The following is a 22,376-nucleotide window of genomic DNA, read 5'->3' as shown; positions in this document are numbered from 1 at the left end:
TGTTTTTGGTCCTCAAGAAACATTTCTTATTAATGTTGAAAATCATTTTTTTTTTTCAGGATTGTTTCATAAATAGAAAGTTCAAAAGAACAGCATTTATTTGAAATCGAAATCTTGTTGTGACATTATAAATGCCTTTACTTTCACTATTGACCAATTGAATGCATCCTTGCTGAATAAAAGTACTGATTTCTTTACAAAATGTCTTAAAAACATCTTACTGACCCCAACAAATTCTGTATTTGGTTTAAAATGGGAATGATAAAATTTGAACAGTTTTTCTTCATTAATTCTGTTCATTTAAAATGTTTGTGAAACAATTTAAACTATGAAAGCCAATATGAGTCCACGTCCATTCTTCAGCTGTAACAAAACTTTTGACTTTTTCTATCATCATAAAATCTGGCAGTAAGAAATAATGTTATAATAAAAAAGAAACCACAAGCACCGATCAGGAGTTGTATTGTCAGCTTTATTCTTATTAAAAGAACACATAAGGTGGAATAAACCACAAGAACAGTCAGCTTTCCAGTGTACAGCCACTTGCTTCAGTCTGAGAGTGTTCAGCTAGCTACAGAAGAGAAGAGCCACTGTAGAACTTGTAGACTCTCAGAGTTGTGAGGGATTGATTCAAATAAATAAATGAGAAAAAATAACTTCCAATCTGACCAGACTGAATGTCATCTAAAACTGGGGGGCAGTTGGTAGAGTTAAATATATTTACAAGTGTAGAGGTGGAGGGTGCTGTGACCACCTAAGATCACATGATTAAAATCCACCCCTGGGCCAGCATGGCTAAGTACACTTCCCCTACTTCACTCTACACAATTAAGACATACACAGTACTCAGGGGTTCCTTTGATGGGATCGACATGGAGAATGTTTATGTGTACTTCTTAATCTCGTCATACAGAACCAGCACAAAGGCGCCACCCATGCCTCTGAGCACATTGGACCAGGCTCCCTTGAAGAAAGCTTTGCCACCCTCATCCTTAGTGATCTTTTTCCAACAGTCGATTGTGCCCGAGTACATAATGTCAGCTTTTGGAAAGAAAATTATCCGTTAGACTGATCGACTAATCATGCACAAAATCCATGGAACAATAGCTTGTGCCAAAAGGCTTACCTCCTTTGCGTCCTGACTGCATCATCATACGACGTCTGACGGTGTCGAAAGGATATGAAATGATGCCGGCTGCAGCTGTGACAGTCTGGGCAATCATCCAGCTAATGACAATGTGTGTGTTCTTGGGGTCTGGCAGCATACCTGAGTGATAGAGTTCGACCATGTCACTGAGTTGTATTTAACAAGCGATTTATTTGATCCATGTCAGATTTTCCGCAATAGCTGCTTACCTTTTGCTGTATCGTAGACACCAAAGTAAGCAGCTCTGTAGATAATAATGCCCTGGACAGACACATTGAAGCCAAGGTAGAGACCCTTAATACCATCAGACTTGAAGATCTTGGTAAGGCAGTTCCCAAGACCACTGAACTCTCTCTGCGCCGCGCCTTTACCGATATCAGCAGCAAGCCTTGTTCTGGCGAAGTCAAGAGGGTAGACAAAGCACAAAGAGGTGGCACCGGCGGCACCGCCAGAGGCCAGATTACCAGCAAAGTAACGCCAGAACTGGGTCTTCTGGTCCACTCCTCCAAGGAAGATCTTCTTGTACTTGTCTTTGAAGGCAAAGTTGAGGGCTTGTGTGGGGAAGTATCTGATGACGTTGGCGAGATTGCCTCTCCAGAAGGACAAGAATCCCTGCTCTTTGGGAATTCTTACTACGCAGTCGATGATGCCTTTGTACTGCATCTCAGCTGTGATCTGTTTGCTGGCATGCTGGACCTGTGAAGCGGCACAGTTTGAATTGGTAAGTGGAAGAGTGCACCCTTGATATCATTGTGGTCACACATCGGATGTGGATTATGGGATATGAATTTTTGAGTGTAATTTCATTTATTTCCTTGTGTCAGTGTTGCATGATCATCCTGTATAAAGGAGCCACAAAAAAGTGTGATTATTCCACTTGGGGATTAGTCTGTCCACGAGCGCGAGCTGCACATGGCGTCACACCCATCTTGCGCGCGGGGTTTAAGTATTGGGTTGCAGCCTCCAGACTATTTTTAACTTTAAACTTACACCAAATATCGCTGCTCTTCACAGTCACGATCTTAACCCACATGATTGGCCTTTATGAACGCGGAACTCGGAGTGACGGAAGTCGTCAAGGTCAAATGTTTCAACTTTATTTTTTCATTTATTTAATTAATTAGTAAAGCACTACTTAAATGACCAAATAAAATGTACCAAACATTAGTTAAACTTACCCAATACTGAAATTGCACTTTTTTGTTTGTCAGTGACGCTTGTCTTAGTAACGCTTTATAAAGTAGCACCATGGACAGCGCCATAATGATTTGTCGGCAAAACTCTCCAGTTTAGTCTATTCTGTTTTATTAATGGATTCGAATTTCACCGTAACATTTCTAAACTAAATAAACTTGACATGCAAGTTCACTGCACCCTCTTTCTAATGTATGACTTACTCGCAACTTTTTTTTCCCCAAGCTATTTACGGGGACATTCAACACTCTAAAAAATGATGGGTTGTTTCAAGCCATGTTTGGGTCAAATGTGGACAAACCCAACCGTTGGTTTATATTTTTTAATTACATTTTAAACCCAACGGTTGGGTTTGTACATATTTGACCCAAACATGGGTTGAAACGACCTAGCATTTTTATATTTTAAAATGATTGATTCTGACTTCAAAACGTACCTGCAGTAAGAGTTTGACTCTTTCAATGGGGGCCACGGCTGTCTTGGAGATGGCAGCGGCCACACCACCGGCCAAGAAATCCTTCAAGAAGCTGATCACCGCGTCAGACATGATGTCCTATCTCCTGGAAGACAATCTCACCACTAACCAAAGGACCCTAAAAGAACCCCTGCGACGCCCCTTCAAATGGACGAGTGCTCGTGTTTGCTCTCAATATATCCAGACTCATTATCGCGAGAGGAGCAGATGATGGATCCACGAGGGACCAAACAGAATCTCAAAGCTGAATAAATATCCTGGGTCACAGGCCACGAGTCTTGCGCAAGTTCATTAATGTCCTGGGTCATTGAATTGGGGACGTTTAAAGGACAACTTTTATTTCTCACATATATTATGAGAAATCATTTTACCACAGAACCTTGCACCAAAAGTAGCCTATTACGGAAATAGTAGGCATATGGAATACAGTATGCCTAAATAAAATAAATGTAATGCCAAAATGCAATTTTGCTTACAAAATTTTTATTATCTAAATTCATTTATACTTCCATTAAAACTGATATGCGTGAATGTCTAGTTATAGGCCAATGTATGGTATATATGCCATTTGAATTTGCATTGTGATATTTCAAATTATTTTGATTGTACCTATAAAATACCGGTTCATAGAGTTAGATTTCGATTAGTATTCAATGGTTAGTAGCCTTAAAAGATACACTATTAGGTCAACATTAAGTTGAACAATGAAAAAGTAGCCTACAGTTCTTGGTAGGTTCGCGATGGGACACGTTACATATGATTGCCTCCTGATATTTACTGGAAAATCGATCAAGGAACAAGAATAGGCTACTTTTGCTCATTCTATAGTGGCCTGCACGCGCACCTGTGTCACGTGACAGACTGTCCTAAAATACGTAGGACGTTTTCTGCAGCTATTTGTAATGCTACACTGATTCATTGCATAATGACTAATAAGCTTAGTTTATTATTTATTGTTATCATTTAGGCATAGGTAATGCTTACTTAATAACGTGTTAGTGCCCGGTACCCAATATATAACTTCAAAGTTTGGATGGTAATTGTATGTTAAACTTAAATTTAATTACATAAGTTCGTTCTGAGTAATTGATTTTGAGGAAACTTGTGAGTAATATTACTGTTTATTTACTGTATAACATGTATGCATTGTAGAGTGTTAGACCCCTGCGCATTCTAACAGCAGTTTTAGATATTGGAAACCACTACCCCATTTTTTCACCTCTCAGTCTGTTAGTTAGGGCTGTTGCCGGGCTACAATACAGCAGTATTCTTCTTGAGTGGGATTTGAATGTTACTAAAACAATGTGGGAGACTCTTCTTTAAATTACAACACAATGAGAGTTTGACTGGGTGCCAGGACTGTGATGACACATCAGCTCAGATTTCCTCAGCCACATGCAGGAACAAAATTATTTGATTCACTTTCTCTCATTGAAGCTCAGAAATGAATAAACATGCCAAATAGAGATTGCCAAGTGTTTATTTCTGTTACTAAGAATGCTTTCAAACTGACTATATATGTGTAGGTGGGTTTACTTCAGGCTGGAGACTAAATTGACCCCAACAGGGAATTAAATCTGACAAAACTTCTCTTTTTCAATAAATATTTGAAAATTAAACGTTTTCTTTTACGGATTGGGTTAGAATTCATTACATTTACATACAAATTGTATTGTATGACTTTATTAAAGTAGCCAACTAAACGCGTATTCTCGATCGATTTCCTGTATGAACATCACATGAACATTTGCCCGCGTAATCTGCAACCCTATGCGCGAGAGCTTGCTGTTGCTAACGGCAACTTGGCTTTTCTTATGTAATAAAACAGTAGGCAGACAGTATCTCCTCTCATAAAAGTTCTTCAACATTATACTACACGGCACTTTTGACATTTAAGCCATTATAAAGCGACTGAGTTCGATGCGCAATTTATCTCATTTAATCTATTTTCTTCTTAGTGCGTAACCCACTTTGGAAAAGGGCTTCCAGGGAGAGTTGTATTAAAACCTAAACTTTTTAGTCAGGATGTCCACGGTGGCTTCTGTGCGGCTCCCGGCCATTCAACACCCTTCATCAAGACTCGGAGATCCAGATCTCATCTCTCTCCGGGGTTTTTCCACAGACTGCGGCAGAGAACAGAGATACTGGATGCCTCAAAGAGGAACCAGACCTCAATCTCCAGGGACGGAGAGCATGGATTCCGCTTTTCGCAGTGAGAGCAGCAGAAGTGATAGAAGTTCTTTGATGGAGAAAGGAAAAAGAAGAGGATTCGATATTCCAGAGCAAATCCCCGAAGGAGACGAGGTCATCCACGACCAGGAAAAAGCCAGATTACCTGCCTTCCGTGAGTCACTAGCCTGACATTTATGCAGTTTGATATGAAGGGGCTGCACTGGCTACAACTGGTGATATAAATGTAGGCCTAATGGTAATGCTTTGTCAATTTATGGAGGTCTGACTGTAAATCAACATTTCAGCGCTACAGGACAAATAAATTGCTGACTGTGAAACATATATAATGTTGTTTAAAAAAAAAAAGAGCCACCGAGCACATAAAGCACACATGAGACACTTTACATAGGCCTAATTAGCTATTTAGAAACCAGTTCCGTTAAAGATTTTAGTTGCTTTTGAGGGGGGAGATTTCAACACAACGTAGCCTAACAAAAAATGCTTGATTCAATCCATTGCAAATCGTCCCATTTTTTAAATAAGATACAAAAAAGTAGCCCATTTTTTTTATTTTCAGTCAGATATGACGGTTAATCAGTTACTTACGGTTAAAAGTGAGTGTTGCTTGATCAAAATGCATTTTAGTCAACATCGAATAAAACACTGCTGACTTTATGTTGTTGAAGAATGCACGTTGGAGAATCTTTAAAGGAACTTTTAGTCATGAAAATTTGACTTAGGTATTTAAAAAACAAAAACATAATTAGTAGCCTACATTTCATAATTATTCAGACTGTCACGTATTCGACCACACGAGGGCGCTGTCTCATCAGAGGAATGAATTGTCTTGTGGTCAGTCTCCTTAGTTTCAGAGACTTGTGCATTTAGAGCAACTGTATCCTGCAGGAACATGTATAGGTCCTGAAAATATTATTACGGTATAAAAAAAAAATTATATTAAAATAATTTGCATAATTCTGTCTTGACATTTTCATGACAACCAAGTTTGAAAACTTTTTGCTATTTGCCTTGGTCCCCCATTCAAGTAACGTTAAATAGCCTAATGGATGTATTAAATAATTTGTATGCATGTTTGTCTGGTTTGTGTGTTTGGTATAGGTCACAGGGCGGCGTCAGAGAACCGATCCATTAGTATGCTTTCTCATATAACATACTCCAGCACTGGTCCGTGGATGACAGATGTAAGTACATAGGCTAGTAGTTAAAAGACACCTAATATAAAGTGGGACGTACTGTGTAATGATATGTTTATGATTATTGGATTACAAGACACAGTGGCTTTCTATTACATAGCTTATTTAAACACTATACATGAATATTATTAAATTTGATATATCTGAAAAATTATAATTTAATTTAAATAGTTGGTTAGCTTTTACATTATACAATATAAAATAAATGTACTGTTTATTAATACTGTTTACTGTAAATAAAGACAAATGAAGACCTCCGATGCAAAAGCCTCTAAAAGCCACCTCTGTCAAAAATGAGATAATAATATTGAGTGAATGCTCTCCACACATAGTTCATATACGTTAATCAAATACTTTCACTTCAAACTCACTAAATCCCAGCCTCAGCCCATTCAGAAATGCCAGTACTTGGGTAGAAACCTATAGGAGCCTGATCAAAAATGTTAATACTAAACAAAAGCTTTAGATGGACTTAGAGGCTTTTGCATCTGAAGTCTTCAAATACACTACCGGTCAAAATTTGTATTTTTTTTATTTAAAAAAAAATTAAAGTCTCTTATGCTCACCAAGGCTGCATTTATTTGGTAAAAAATGCAGTTAAAGATGTAATATTGTGAAATATTATTAATTTGTTGCCAAAACATATCACTGTTTCCACAAAAATAATTAATGATGATAACAATGATGATGATAATAATAAGGACCATTATTGATATTTTTAGCATGATTTAGAATGAATTCTGAAGGATCATGTGACACTGAAGACTAAAGTAATGGCTGCTGAAAATCCAGCTTTGCCATCACAGGAATAAATTAAAATATATTAAAATAGGAAACGGTTCTTTTAAATTGTATATTCAACAATATTACTGTTTTAATGTATGTTTGATCAAATAAATGCAGTATTGGTGAGCATAATGACTTCTTTCAAAAGCATTCAAAATATTAATGTAATAATGTAAATAATTAATTATTCCAAACTTTTGAAAATGTCTGTTATTAATGTGATGAACTCCACACGTGCTTACTATATTAGGACACCTGTGTGAAGTTAGGGCTATCTGACTTCATACATCCACTCCATCTGTGGACCAGTTCAAAATTATGCCAAAAAAAACTAAAACTAAGATAAGTGAAATTAGAGCTGAGAAAAAGCGGTTGCAGATGCAGCCTGGTTTAATATTTTATTTAATGCAATTTTAAAAAAGAAAAACATTTTAATTACATGTTTTGGAGCCACTGTGCAGGTCTCATGCACAATGTGATTCTACAGAGATTAATACAGGCATATTCTCAAGTATCCCCATGTGCTTTCCTCTCAGTGACAGTGTTGCTGGTCTGTGTTCCTCATTTTGACATCAAAGCGTGGCATTATCCCATTGAGAAAGAAAGCTACTGCTCGTGTAGAATAAAACACAAGAACTGATAAAATGTCAGCTGCAGCTCAGCGGTTAACACCAATGTATAGCTGAGTTTACTCAAGAGAGATATTAGCAAAGAGTGATAAAGAGAAGGAGAAGGGGGGCAGTATATGTGCAAATGGGCGTGTGAGAGAGAAAGTCCTGCAAATCTGCAGGTGTCTGTCTTCTGGAGGGGGTGTTGTGTGTGATTAACCCTGCCAGTCTTATCCCTGGGGTCCTGTCTGTCTGACCGACTGAACCCAGCACACAGGCCCCCTCGACTCCGCCTGGTCACGAGAGCTGCCTTAGTCACACAGTGGGGGTACACACACACACACACACCCGTCACAAGAGTCAGAGTGGGTGTGTGGATGAACACTCAACCCCTCTATCCCATCTTGTCACAAAAGAAGCTTGAAATGCTGTCACTCATTATATTTAATACAATCAGTAGGCCTACTTATAAAAATCTTTCAGTTAGTGCAGTTTTCAAATTTTTGCAGAAATCTCCTGAGAGAGAGAGAAAAAATGAGTACTAAAGTGTTATAGGTCTATATTTATAAATAGAATAAATATTTTAACAAAACATTTGAAAAACACTGGTCTAAACAGACCTTTTTGTCTGAGTCTTTTATTCTCTAGAGTATACATTTTCTTTTATTCTCTAAAAGAACTGGCTTGTTAGAATCATTCTGTCATGATCATGTTCTGTTTAGTCTTGTCTAGTTGTCTTAGATGCCGTATTCACAACACTGTTTTCAACTAAAAACGGAGAACTTTTTATGCGTTTTGGCCATTAATTTAAACGACAATGGATTTTTGGGGGCCTGAAAATGCAAACTTTTGAAAACGGGTGCAAGTTTTGAAAATTATACTTTTATTGGCCCTGTATAAACAACCAAAACGTGAATTTGTGAAAACGGTGACGTCATGCACATGCATATTATGTGTTCACTCTATAGGTGCACAGTGTTTCTTTACAAAGTGGCATTGCCAACTGGATCCCTGTAGCCTGGGAAAACCCAGACAACTTCCGGCAAATTTAGATTTGCTCTGCAAGCAGTCTGGCAAAGAGCTCATTCAAGCCCATTTCTAATCCGTCGAAATCGCGGCACCAATCAGAAACGTTGGGGCGGGCTTTACACAATGACGATCGCTCTGATTGGTTTTAGGTCCGTTGGTGAAGCGCACATTATTATATTCAAATTGCAAACACATGAGGACAGTCTTCATGAAAGACCCACTGGCAGATGAACGTGCTACTACATTTCTCTCCGAAACGGTAGGAAATGAAATTAAATTTAATAGAGGATTTTAACTGTGACAAGATGATTGACAGGGCAGTTGAAGTGACAGGATGCACGCGACAGATCCGTCCAATAAAGATGACGAAGTAGTAATTTAAGCTTGCCTACTTTTTTGCTACACATTCAAAAGTAAATAACAGTTACATTTTCTTCTCAAAAAGACTACATGGTTTTATGGCGTAGTGTAACTTAGGCGAATTGGGACGCAGCATATGGCTTTACACGATGACGATCGCTCTGATTGGTTTTAGGTCTGAGGCATTTGAGCGACGTCCGTTGGTGACGCCCCTTTGGAAATGAGTCATTAATGAAGCTTTGCCAGACCATAACTCAGTTACTACTGAGAACGGTCTGGTTAGGATCCATGTGAACTGGGATAGTTTTGATAACGTTGTTTGTATGTGAAAAATTCAAAGGAAAAACTTTTGTTTTTAGTACATTTTTGTCGTGTAGACATACCCTTAGTTCCATTGTTACTGTTTTGCCGTTGTCATAGTCCCTGGTTAGTGTCACACCTGTTCCCTGTTCTGTTGTTTACCTTCCTCTGTGTATTTAAGCCTTCAGTTCTTTGTTCTTTGTCTTGCATCAATATTATGTCCATTTTGGTTTGTGCAGCAGTGTGTTAGGGTTACAGTGGAAGGTTTTTATAAATACATATATATATATTTTTTAAATACAGAAACTACACTTAACCAATTTACCGATTTCATCCTTTCATTTAAAGCTGGAAGATGAGCTAAAAGAGCGCATTCAAACTACTGGAGCTCTGGCACTCAAAATCCTGTTCAAGAACAACCACCCTGATGGCAAACCTCTGGTCAACAGGTAAAAACACAGGCACACACATGTTAATCTAGAAAATATTTCCATTTTCTAATGGTTTGTTCTTTTCCTAGACCTGTTTTACTTGAAATCCTTACAATGTTCCTGAGACGGCCTGTCACAGCTAAACAGCTGAAAGGCCTTCTATTCCGGTAATTAATGACGCTCTTACAACTCTCAAACAAACATTATGTTTTTATGCTATAAAACATTGTCTAACATTGACCATATTAAAAAATACACTGTCTTGCTCTTTCTGTTTAGTCTGCACCTCTCTGACCGAGTGCTTATCAGTTTTGAGGAGTTTTATTTGGCCTTAAAAGACCCAGACTTCAATAAAAGTAACCCTGCAGGTCCTCTTACAATTCCCCAGACACTGGCCCTGCTGAGAGGACCTGCACGCCGCAGGTGAGATCTCTGAGGTCTTGACACACTGCAGTATTTTCCAGTTAACTGGCATATAAAATAAATTCTTTGTTGTCATCTGGGAGAAAGTGGGAATTAAAATATAAAAATTCTGTATTATCAAGTCAAAGTAAAAGGCAATATCAATAAACAGTTCAGATAATTTAATCAACTAAAGTAGCATTAATATTAAAGAAAAAGAGTATAAGCATACTTTTCAAGCTAAACATTTTACAAACATGTTCATATATATATATATATATATACATATATATACAGTGCAATGCATAAGTGAATACACCCATGCTAAAGTTGACTAAAAAGAGGAATAAAAAATCATATTTTGGAAATTGAACTTAATGCCTTAATTTAAAAAATTAGGAAAAATCCAACCTTTAAGGACACCAATTTTCTTTGTGAATGAATAATGTATCATAAATAAATAAATGTTCTTCCTTAAAATACATGGTGCATAAGTGAGTACACCCCTATGTTAAATTCCCATAGAGGCAGGCAGATTTTTATTTTTAAGTATTTTTTTAAAAAAATTTAGGATACTATGCATCCTGATAAAGTTCCCTTGGCCTTTGGTATTAAAATAGCCCCACATCATCACATAGCCTTCACCATACCTAGAGATTGGCATGGAGTAGTTTTCGTAAGATCATCTCTCAATGCAAATCAAACTAGCTTTTAGGCTAACTGAAATAAAACCATGCCAATCTCTAGGTATGGTGGAGGCTATTTTAATACCAAAGGCCAAGGGAACTTTATCAGGATGCATAGTATCCTAAAATTTAAAAAAAAAAAATACTTAAAAATAAAAATCTGCCTGCCTCTATGGGAATTTAACATAGGGGTGTACTCACTTATGCACCATGTATTTTAAGGAAGAACATTTATTTATTTACGATACATTATTCATTCACAAAGAAAATTGGTGTCCTTAAAGGTTGGATTTTTCCTAATTTTTTAAATTAAGGCATTAAGTTCAATTTCCAAAATATGATTTTTTATTCCTCTTTTTAGTCAACTTCAGCATGGGTGTATTCACTTATGCATAGCACTGTATATATAGTAAAATATATGGTAAAATAGCAAAGAACACATCTAAAATAGTGTGTCTTAAGTTAACTTCTTGTTTATTGAACAGTTCTAGAAGCATGGTCATGCGCTTTCTCATTTGATTTGTGATGTTAGCCTCTGGCCTGAATGCTTTGTGTGCTGTGTTTACTTCTGCTGTTATTCAGAACAACAGCAAGAATGCGATATTGCTTTTATATCTCTATAGGCTACTTTATTGTTGTCAAACACGTCCAGTTATGAACTACATCTGTGGTTATTCTGCTAGGTCAACTGTGGCTCAAAAAAGTGAAGTTGTTATTCTCCGAAATGTCAAATGTCAAGAAACTTTACTGCCGTACCATGAGTGCAGCAGGCGTAATAATATGACGCATTGCCTGAAAATAGTCCCCAGCTCGGTAACTTCCAACGCTGCCTGTGCAAGCAGGTTGTCACGTTGGTTATGTTGACGGAAGGTAGCCTATTTTCAGGCGCTGCGTCATATCATTACGCCTGCTGCACTCATGGTACGGCAGTAAAGTTTCTTGATTATTACGCAGGAATGAGAGTATAGTTCCTAGCCATATCAGCCTAGAAAATCGCAACTTTACATTTTCCGTCGGTCTTAGTGCACGATGTAAGATGAGTCAAGTTTTAAATAGGAAAAATATTGAAACTCTTTGGTCATTTTTTTTTAGAGAAATGCTAATGGTCTTGTCCACTTCAATGATGTATGCTAAGCTATGCTAAAAGTGGTACCGCCAGTACTGGAGATCGGCTGAATGGATTCAAAAACGGTTAAACTCAACAGTTTGAGCCTATTTCCCAAAAAAGTGGAGTATCCCTTTAAAGACCAGATCATTTTAAATAAACATTCTATTTACGTTACTGGAAGAATGTTTGTTTTTTAACTTTGAGAGAACCTTGCCAGAATGTTAGCCAAACATTTTGAGAATGTTCCCCTGTTAGATGGGTAGCTAGTCCCGGCCCCCTGGTTGAGAACCATCATTAATAGATGCCATTTGGTTTATTATTTTGTATACAATGCGGCATTCAGACATAACTTAAGCGTACAAATACATTTTGGGGTCACTGTATGATGATTATTGAATCTAAACTGTAAAAAAACAAAACAAAAACAGAAGTCATCACTCAAACAATACTCTAGAAAGACATGACGATTCAGAAAGAATGTGAACTGCTCAAGCTCAAGGTTCACCAGCAGGGAGTGCGAGAGCAGCTCAGAGAAGGCAAAAGGATGATCAGCAAAGCAGCTTACTACTCTGCAACCTCCATTTCTCCCTCTCTGTACTACTGCTACTATTGTATCTAACTGTTTAAAGCAGCAATGGAATACAATGAGGTTGTAGAGGGAGTGTGCAAGAGTGCGAAAGTTTGGTTGGAGTGTGTGTGTGTGTGTTGTACTGATTGCGTAAGACCTGGTCAGACCAAGACACACTCCAGCCGTGAGCAAAAAAAAAGAAGAAATCTCTGTGACTAATCTCACACATTTTCCCTCTCTTTCTTACAGACACATTGATTATGAGACTACAAGTGAAAGATGGTAAAGATAGGATGAGGGAAAGAAAAAAGACTGAATAAAAAGACAAGAGAGGGATAAAGATGAAAGAGAAACAGGAAAAGAAGAGAAATGTGGCACACATAAAAAGTACCCAAAGGGCAGATTTATGGGTCCGAAAAGGTTGAAAATAGAAAGAAAGGATAAGTGGAAGAGATGAAGTGACATAATAAAGAGAAGCGTTTAATCTCTTGCTCTCTTCCTCCTCATATGTATGATTGAGTGTGTGTGTGTGTGTGTGTGTGTGTGTGTGTGTGTGTGTGTGTGTGTGTGTGTGTGTGTGTGTGTGTGTGTGTGTGTGTGTGTGTGTGTGTGTGTGTGTGTGTGTGTGTGTGTGTGTGAGAGTGAGTGTGAGTGTGAGTGTAAGAGGGACAAAAAAACTGAATTTTTAAACCTCTTTTTTTTATCTCTTTTAAGAAAAAGTAAATAAATAAGAGATTTTCGATATGTCAATAATTTGAATGGTTACTGATACCATGGTCAGCATACACCATTAAAAAAAATTTGGTTAATAATTTTAGGTGGGTTTTTTTTTTAAAGAAAATAATACTCATATTTAGCAAGGATGAATAAAATTGATCAGTGACATTAAATGTATTTACAAAATATTTATATTTCAAATAAATGCAGTTCTTTTGAACTTTCTATTCAACATAGAATCCTGCAAAAAAAATTATCATTGTTTCCTGAGCACAAAATAAGCATATTAGAATGATTTCTGAAAATTAAGCTTTGCTATCACAGAAATAAATTACATTTTAAAATATATTAAATATTTAGCAATATTAATATAGTATAATGTGAAACCAGCAGTGATTTTACTGTATTTTTGGTCAAATAAATGCAGACATGTGAGCATAAAAGACTTCAAAAGTCAAACAATAGTGAATAAACATGAAAAATGAGCTTCTGAGTTGCTATTTGCCCTGATTGTGCACCCATTTCTCCCACTGTAGGTTTCTGGAGTGTGTAGAGGTTTTGTGCAAGTCAGACAATCTTACTGAAAACTGGATTTCTGCCGCAGAGTTCAGAAATATTCTCAACAAGCTCAAACTTCACCTGAAAGATCCAGATTTTGAAAAATTATGGAAAAGGTTTGAAATTATTAATTTGTGCATTTATTTATTAATGCATTCATATATACAATTACATAACTACAAAGGTTTTTTTTAGAATAGAATTTTCTATAAAAAAAAAAAAAAATCAATAAAAATCAAAAAAATTTTAACAGGCTAGATGTGGATGGACTTGGAGCAGCCAAACAGACTATTTTTCTGAAGAAATTGGGATTGAGCAGAAGGATTGAACCAAACAATGAGAAAAACTACCACACTTCCATCAACGCTAAAGCTGAGGACACAAAAGGTAAAGTTGCCCGTTAGCTAATAATATAGAATTCGTACAGTTTCAAGTAATGTTTCATGAGCTGATTTTTTCTACTTTATAAAGTGTCCTTATCTGTTAATTTACTAAATAATCAGTAATCAAATGTATCAAAAAAAGTAGTCCAATCACAGTCATAAGTGAAAGTAAACCGAAGTTAAATGACTATTGTACTAAAATTATGAATTGAAATGATTATAGATAAATAGTATTGATTTTCTCAGAAACAGAGGGACAGACTTTGGATAAACTGGCCGTTTCAGTTTGCTTTAGATGTGTACTTGAGCAAAGGTCGACCTATAGAGGGTGCTGTGATCCTGTTTCATTATGGTACTGATGATTTAGCTTTTGCTTGGTCTAATTTGAACTAATCAGAAGGTTATGTCATTACATAATTAAAATGTTCATACGTTCCTGTCATGCCTTCCTCTTCACTGCAGCTCCTGCTAGGACACTCTCTGAGGCAGAAGAGGAGCGTCACACATCTATCGCCATTGAGACATGGCTGAAGGACAGATTCAGAGAAGGAGCTCAGAAGATGAAAACAGAGTTTGATCAACTGGATCCTGAGAACAGCGGGAGGGTAACGAACAGCATCGGGCTTCATAAACAGGCTGGTTTATCATATTGATTGATGTAAATGTTGTGTGTGTTCTGTTTGCAGGTGAGGGGTGCAGACTTTCTGCAGGTGTTAGGGAAGTTTGGCCTGCATCTGAAGACAAAGCACCTGGGCCTGTTTCTGTCTCGGTGTGGTCTGAAGCTTAAAAAGGGCTGCGTGCAGTACTTGAACTTCCTGCGCTCCTTCCAGGACAGAAGTTCAGATGGCATCACTCACAAGATCATCTCCAACCCAAAACACCGGTCAGATTTACAACATAGCAATATCCTAATAATGTTTATTCATATGGAGCTTTGATCTCTCTTACAACATCTGCAATTCTGCTCTTTTTTTGTGGCGAAGAGGCAACACATTTTTGCTTACTAAAATTTTAAAAACATAAAAAGAAACATCCAATGTAAATTGAAAGAGGCTGAAATTATTTTAAGTGAAGACGGGGCACTTATAATCCTTTTAGCCTCATTCAGTTTACATTGCTCATACAGATGCATAGATATAAATAAATATTCCATATTCAAGTGGATTAATACAGACATATGCTAGTAGCCAGAATTAATTGGGATATGACAATCACATCACTATATTTACATGACACAGACAACTGTTTAAAAGTTTGATGTCAGTAAGTTTTTCTTTTTTTCTTTTATATATATATATATATATATATATATATATATATATATATATATATATATATATATATATATATATATATATATATATATATATATATATTTACTCTGCAAGGATGCATTCAATTAATCAAATTTACATTTTGCAGTGTTACAAAATATTTATATTTCTAATAAATGCTGTTCTTTTGAACTTCATTTTTATCAAATAATAAAAAATGTATCACGGTTTCCACAAAAATATTACGCAGCTTAATAAGCAGATAAATATTAAGTTCAACTGTTTTCAACATTGATAATAATAATAAATGTTACTTGAGCAGTAAATCAGCGTATTAAAAGGATTTCTAAAGGAGCATGTGACACTGAAGACTGGATTAATGAGGCTTAAAAAATTAGCTTTCCATATTAAAAAAACATTTTAATATATTACAATTGAATTTTTTTTAATTGTATCAGAATTTTACAATATTACTGTTTTTACTATATTTCTGGTCAAATTACTTTATTGGACTTTGTTGAAAAATCTTACCGACACCAAACTTTTAAATTGTGCATATGGTGGGATTTTATCTGAACATGACCACATACAATATTGATTCTGATAAGTGTAGATAATTCCGTTCTGTCACCAGTAACAGAGCAGTGTGGAAACAGAAACTCTGAGTCTTTTCTCTGCTTACACAGAGCCCAAATTACACAGAAGCATCCAGAGAAAGTGATCTTTAAGCCTTGTAGTCAAACTCTTTCCATTTCTAACAAGCTTACAGCCCATAGTTCCTCCCTGCCCTGGGTCACCCAGCACACAGGGTTCAGTAAACAGCAGCTGAACATTAGGCCTAGACTGACTGTGTTTGGTTTGATTAGGGTGGTCCACAGCTTAAAGGATTGGCGGATGAATAAAATGGGCCAGGCAAACAGTTACAATGTATAGACCTTTCACCATGGTGACAATATACAGTGGCCCCAAAAAGTATTTAAACACTTAAGCCACATTTTACAATCCATGAATTTTATTGCAATAGATAACAAAATATTAGATCTAATGCAGTCTGTAAACAAAATATGATATAGCTTTTCTCTAAAAAACTTATCTTTTATATATATATATATATATATATATATATATATAGAAGTTATTTAAAGAAAAGCTATATCATATTTTGTAAGTATTTGTATTTGCAAGTATATTTGCAAGTATATTTGCTATATATATATATATATATATATATATATATATATATATATATATATATATATATATATATATTTGCAAGTATTTTATTATTATTTTAATCAAATACTTCCAGTGTCATTTGTAGTGGATATTTTATATATTCTAAAGAAAAACATGTTTTGAAATGTTTTTTTTTTTTTTGTAGGTTTCATTCTGATGAGAACCTCAGATGTGCTTCCTCCTTAAGTGCCATAGAGGCCAAATTAACTCGCCTGTTTCAGTCAGAATACCTCTCCCTCCTCCAGACCTTTCAGTGAGTACAATCCCATTCTCTCTCTCCCTCTCTCCCTCTCTCCCTCTCTCTCTCTCTCTCTCTCTCTCTCTCTCTCTCTCTCTCTCTCTCTCTCTCTCTCTCTCTCTCTCTCTCTCTCTCTCTCTCTCTTCTTCCTTCTACTCTTTCTCCTCTTTTCTCCTTGTGAACAAGACCCCATAAACACCCTCTAAATTGAAAACAGGTATCTCTTCTCTCTCTTTTAACACAAGATGTTTTACTACCTTTTGGGTCAAAGGTTGACACGTTTTTTTGGTCTCTTTAATTATACCTTTCCATTGTTACCAAGAACCTCATCATAGAAACACTTCTGCTCAAATGAGTTTCCTTTAGAACACCCTCAACTCCAAATCCTCTAACTAGAAGCATTGAAAAGACCATTCTCTTACTTACCTACAGCTAATGTGTTTAGCAAATGCTCTATTATACTTGTTGAAAAGAGAATGTAATTTTTTATTTTTCAAAATCTATGTGTGTTTCTTTGTGTGTATGTATTTGTATAGGAACATTGACAAGCTTAATAAGGGGACTATGAGTAAAGAAGAATTTCGAGCTGCAATGGAGAGCAGGTAAATTTTTCATATTTCTTATCTTTCATAAAATAATTTTCTCTTTAATGTTTCTCATGTAACACCTCAGATTTGCAGAGTTTGAAAGCAGCTTCTAAAATAAATCTAATTGATAATTAAGCTGCATGATTATGATTATTATTGGCAGAAAAATGTTTGTCTAAAATGTTGTGGCAGAAATCACACATTCACATGCCTAATCGAGTCTCACTTTTAGCATATTTACTTTAAAAATATTGTCGTCATCATCAGCACTCTCATTTGGTGACACAAAATGCTAAATTTATCATTGGATTAGAACACTAGACTAGTCGTTCTCAACCTTTTTGACTCCAAGGCCTCCTAATATATTTCTGGTACTTCTGTTGTTATGACAAAGCTGCTCATTTTCCAAAAAAATTATTGACAGAAACTAGGAGTGACAATTTATTAAAATAATGAAATAAAATAATTATAAAGTATAAAATTCCATAACTTTCATTAACAATGTTATTTAGCGTTTGTTTGTTTTTCTAGTTGTTTGTGATTACAGTTTATTTCTTTTTTTTGTACTCACAAATTGCAATTTCTCAGCTATGTCTACCTAATAAAATATTTTAGAGAATGACATAAATAGAAAAATGTATACATTTATACAATCTATTATAAAATGTTTATTTGATTTTTCATGACTTTTCCAGGTAGAAATTACATTAAAATTCCATCATATAACAAGGTTTTCCAATACTGTAAGAGTCCTGGTCCATAAATAAAAATGACAGTTAAATTAAAATAAGATATACAATGTCAGCTTACATTTAATTGTTTTTTTGCTGTTTTAAAGTTTGTCTTTAATTTAAGCCATCTTGTGGCCCCTTTGAAGTGTGGTGAGGCCCCCTAGTGGGCTCCGGCCCCCTGGTTGGAAACCACTGTACTAGACTGGCATGTGTATATGATGAATAGTTGTTAAAAGTATTTTTTCGATCATGTGTTATCTTGCCTACGGGACTAAGTAAGCCATTACTTAGACTGCTGCCCCCTCAAAAAAAGACCCTGCCTTATTAGCGTCTAAACTAAGTGAGAACCTAATTTACTCATATCATTGAAGATTGAAACACCCCTGTCTTTTCTCTCTGTCCTTTAAAACACATTTACCTCACCATAATCCTCTTTATTTGAGTATGTAGTATTGTAGTGAGTGTGGACCATGTCTGTCACATCTCAAGGACAATCTCACATTTTTATTCATAATCTTTGATAAGTTCATTTGTCTTTATCTGTGTTTTCTGGAGCGAGTGAAGGTTGTAGTTTGTGCGAGTGAATATTTGAGGGTGTGCATACGTGTATGTGAAGTCTAATCCCTTGATTGACTGTTCAGTGTGTGTCCAGCTCTGTGCGATGCCCGGGTGAAGAGGGCAGTTGACCTTATGACCTCTTGACTCTGCAGTGTGCGAGAGGGTCAATGAGTGGCGTATGCTTAAGACCTGCTGGACTGGCTGGTCCTGATGAGTGGACTCTCTGCCTGTGGTGACATCATGTGATCTGGTGCTGACCTTCCCCTGACCTTCTCCACAGGTTTGGCCTGGAGATTTCCGACCCTCAGTTTGAGCAGCTGTTGGACAGGCTCCCTCTTGACCGCCACGGAAATGTGCAGTACCCGATCTTCATGGCAGCCTTTGACACCAGGTACAGAGCCTTTAAACCAGTCAGCTTAACATTTGCTATATCAATGTTAACTGCACACTAGTTTTGGATTTCTTTTTTTTTTTACTATTTAATGTTGGCATCATGTTGCAGGACCTCATACCAATTACAAATGTAATAAGAGGGAATTAGTAAGCTTTTAAGATAAAAAATAATAATAATTGTTTTATATTGTTTTGGGATTTTGATCAGCATTGGTTTCAAGGATCCTTCAGAGATTTAGAAACATTTCACTCCACAGAGCTTAAAAAAAGTAAAAAGTAATGAATTAAAAAATTGGTGACAAAATATTGAATTTTAAATTGCATGGACAATGGGTGTGTTTGTTCGTTTATTCATTTAGAATATTTCAATTTATTAACATTTGTGAAAATAGTCTCCAACTAGAAGGTTCTACTTATTTTAATTTTAAATAGGTAAAACCGTTTCAGTTGATTGCATTTTAAAGACTTTAGCCAAATGCTGAAAATCTAAGAAAAATATGATGAAATTATTTGATTACAGTGAAATTACAAGTCATGTCCGCAGCTTATTGTCATTTTTGATCTCAGCAAACCTTTTCTTTGCAAATCGCTTTGCAAATATGCACTGTATTTCTCTGCGTTTAAGAGAGTTTAAAAAGACAATACAAGCCATAATTTAAATGAAAAGTATTTGATATTGTGTAGTAGTTATTTGTGGGGTGTTTTTGTGTGTGTTTTTTTGTGTGGCTACAACAGTTTGCATGATTTGTATTCAGAAAGAGGGAAGAGATTAGGTCTCTAGTGACGTCATGCTTCAGGGTGGCTCTCTCCTTTGCTTTTGTATTTTTGTCATTGTGCTTGTCCGGATGCCTACGCTAGCCTAAAAAATATGCAGGTCTATAAAACAACATATATTTATATTTACAAGTGTATGCGTAACATTGGCTAACTGATAAAAGCTTATTTGCAAAAACAATCATCCTACAATTTAGCATGTGAGTCAGATATGCATTTCAGTTCATTTTAAACTAATTTTAAATTAGATTAGATAATTTTAAAAGAAGTTTTATAGCTAACAAACAATTGTCAAATTAATTGAACTTGAAAGATATTGTAAGATAATCTAAACTTTGATTCAAACTCTTGATGCTTGAACTCAAACATTGGTTAAGCTTCATTTCGATTTTCAACAAGATATTCCACTAACAAGTAACTTTGCAACTACATGTCAACTAACTCTCATTAATTTGCAACTACATGTCAACTAACTCAGTTTTACTGTTAGGTTTGGGTTTGTAGAAAAAGTATGACATAGTTGCAAAGTTACTTATAGTCAGTAGAATGTCTGTTGAAGGACCATCAAAATAAAGTGTTAGCAGATATTAAGCAGACTGTTTACTAAAACTCTAATGACTGGTAGTTGACATGTAGTTGTAGAATGTCTAAAGTAGACTATCGAAGTGTTACCAAAATATTTATGAAGCTGAAAGCACAGTGGTGAACCAGTGATGAAATAAATGCAACACATGCATGGGGAACAAAAAAAAGAGGAATTTGAGAATAACCTATATATGATACGTGTTTCTTGCAATGAGCCCACATATTTTGTGTTTATGCGAAGATGCTTTAAAATAGTTGGATATGAGGATTAGGTTCTGACCACCCTGGGGGACCCATGTGAACTCCCCTAACCACCTAATGAATGACCAACAATAACCAACGCTATGTAAACGTTTCTTAAATAGAACAGGGTAATGAATTTTAATCTGCTAGAGTAGCAGCTCTGAGACATGCAGTTTTAGTGTGTGCGTGCGTGCGTGTGTGTGTGTAGGGTGTGTGCACGCATCAAATGGGGGCAGGGTTTAAGCTTAGCTGCTCATTTTATTTTCTCTCAGTGTGTGTAGGGGATAAAGACCTAGAAAACCAGCCTGGCTTAGTTGACAGGTGACAAGGGTTATACTGAATGGGGATTTTGTAATACTAACAGTGGGGAAAAAGCCCATGGTCCAAGGGACCTCCTGAATAGAGAGAAAGAAAACTTTAGAACTTCTATACTCGCAGAGAACAGTGAGAAAGGCCGACCATGCCCCGCCAATGACAGCTACAAACTGTCGCTCTTTCCCTTTCGCTTTCCCTCTGTCCCATGAGAAATGCTAAATCATTCATGCTAAAGCGGCCTGATCCCAGTGTCAGTAGTTCCTGTGTGGCATTTCCTCTGTTTGGGTGAAACTTTGACATGTTAGTCAAACAGAGCTTTAGCTGTCAACATTCAGACCTCACCAGATTAACATCGCTCACATCCCGCTCTAGCTTTCTTCTGAGTTTAATCACATTATTGAACCTTATATTGGACATTTAATAGCAACAATACAAGAGAAAGCTACATGTGAGTAGATAGTAACAAATAAACTGTATCCATATTATTTCTATCAGATTTTGCTATACAAAATCAGCCACCTCAAGTTAAAGCTTCTCTCAGCCAGATATTGGGAAGAGCAGGAGCAAAGTGATGAAGTGGTGTTTGAAATTAGCAGAATTTATGGAATATGTTTAGCTGCATCTTTGTTAAAGCTTGGACAAGAAACAAATTCAACAAGTGTTGCTACAACAAACAAAGGAAATGGAAATGCACTCTTAATATCTCCTAAAGGGGTCATGAACTGCATTGTTTTATTGTTTTATAATGTTTCCTGGGGTGCACTTATAATGTTAGTATGATTTTTACATCAAAGAAATTGTCATCATTTAGAAATAAAAGGCATTTTTCCTACTCTGATTTGGACGCTCTGTTTGAAGGTGCGTGTCTGCTGTGAGACTTCAGTGTAAACGCCCACTGCTGTGATTGGCTAACATCTTTGCATATGAAATTGCGCCGAAATTGCGACTGATTTACCAAAGATTCCACAGTGAAATCCACAGACATTCACATTGTTGAACAATTCCTAACATTAGGATCCTTTAGAAGGTAATGTTATTTTTAGTTCAGTGATCCTATATTGCACTTCTCTTTTCATCATCTCACTAACACGCTAGTGGGCGGGGCCAAAGTTGCGATGATGAAGTAGGCATTGATTTTCTTCTGCAGAGGGGGTCTTTCACCTATCTATGTCATAGATAGACACATTCCACAACAAGTCGTTCGCTGGGCTTGGTTACAAATGAAAGCTGGTTTTGAACTAACAAGGAAGTTTATATGTCTTTACATATCTCTTATATGTCAAAAGCTCAAGGAAAATTTGATC

At 36.2% G+C, this 22,376-nt stretch overlaps 2 protein-coding genes across 2 annotated transcripts in view; one reads left to right on the top strand and one right to left on the bottom strand.

The window, feature by feature from the left end:
• Nucleotides 1-451: 451 nt before the first annotated feature.
• On the bottom strand, nt 452-3,062 carry slc25a4 (solute carrier family 25 member 4). Its single transcript, XM_081361599.1, has 4 exons — nt 2,778-3,062; nt 1,357-1,843; nt 1,127-1,267; nt 452-1,041 (listed from the first exon to the last, which is right to left on the bottom strand). The coding sequence occupies exons 1-4, from the start codon at nt 2,886-2,888 to the stop codon at nt 884-886; spliced, it is 897 nt and encodes a 298-aa protein (XP_081217725.1). The 5' UTR covers nt 2,889-3,062; the 3' UTR covers nt 452-883.
• A 1,622-nt stretch (nt 3,063-4,684) lies between these two features.
• LOC308687848 (EF-hand calcium-binding domain-containing protein 6) overlaps nt 4,685-22,376 on the top strand; it is a 31,500-nt gene continuing 13,808 nt past the window's right edge. The window contains exons 1-12 of the mRNA XM_081360676.1: nt 4,685-5,160; nt 6,108-6,190; nt 9,634-9,734; nt 9,806-9,883; nt 9,996-10,139; nt 13,734-13,871; nt 14,009-14,142; nt 14,601-14,743; nt 14,825-15,021; nt 16,794-16,901; nt 17,423-17,488; nt 19,043-19,153. Of these exons, the coding sequence (XP_081216802.1) occupies nt 4,842-5,160; nt 6,108-6,190; nt 9,634-9,734; nt 9,806-9,883; nt 9,996-10,139; nt 13,734-13,871; nt 14,009-14,142; nt 14,601-14,743; nt 14,825-15,021; nt 16,794-16,901; nt 17,423-17,488; nt 19,043-19,153 (1,622 nt within the window). The 5' untranslated portion in view covers nt 4,685-4,841. The remainder of the gene's footprint in view (nt 5,161-6,107; nt 6,191-9,633; nt 9,735-9,805; nt 9,884-9,995; nt 10,140-13,733; nt 13,872-14,008; nt 14,143-14,600; nt 14,744-14,824; nt 15,022-16,793; nt 16,902-17,422; nt 17,489-19,042; nt 19,154-22,376) is intronic.

This window comes from Scardinius erythrophthalmus, assembly GCF_964197995.2.
Source record: "Scardinius erythrophthalmus genome assembly, chromosome: 3".
NCBI classification, from domain to species: Eukaryota; Metazoa; Chordata; class Actinopteri; order Cypriniformes; family Leuciscidae; genus Scardinius; species Scardinius erythrophthalmus.
Note: the sequence above shows the minus strand (reverse complement) of the source record. Positions and strands in the feature narration are given on the sequence as shown.

Excerpts from the sequence above, each read along its gene's own strand:
- slc25a4 (XM_081361599.1), bottom strand. The coding sequence starts at position 2,888 with ATGTCTGACGCGGTGATCAGCTTCTTGAAGGATTTCTTGGCCGGTGGT. Across the intron at positions 1,844-2,777 it reads GAGTCAAACTCTTACTGCAG|GTCCAGCATGCCAGCAAACA; the intron begins GTACGTTTTGAA and ends GCCGCTTCACAG. Across the intron at positions 1,268-1,356 it reads TGTCTACGATACAGCAAAAG|GTATGCTGCCAGACCCCAAG; the intron begins GTAAGCAGCTAT and ends TCTATCACTCAG.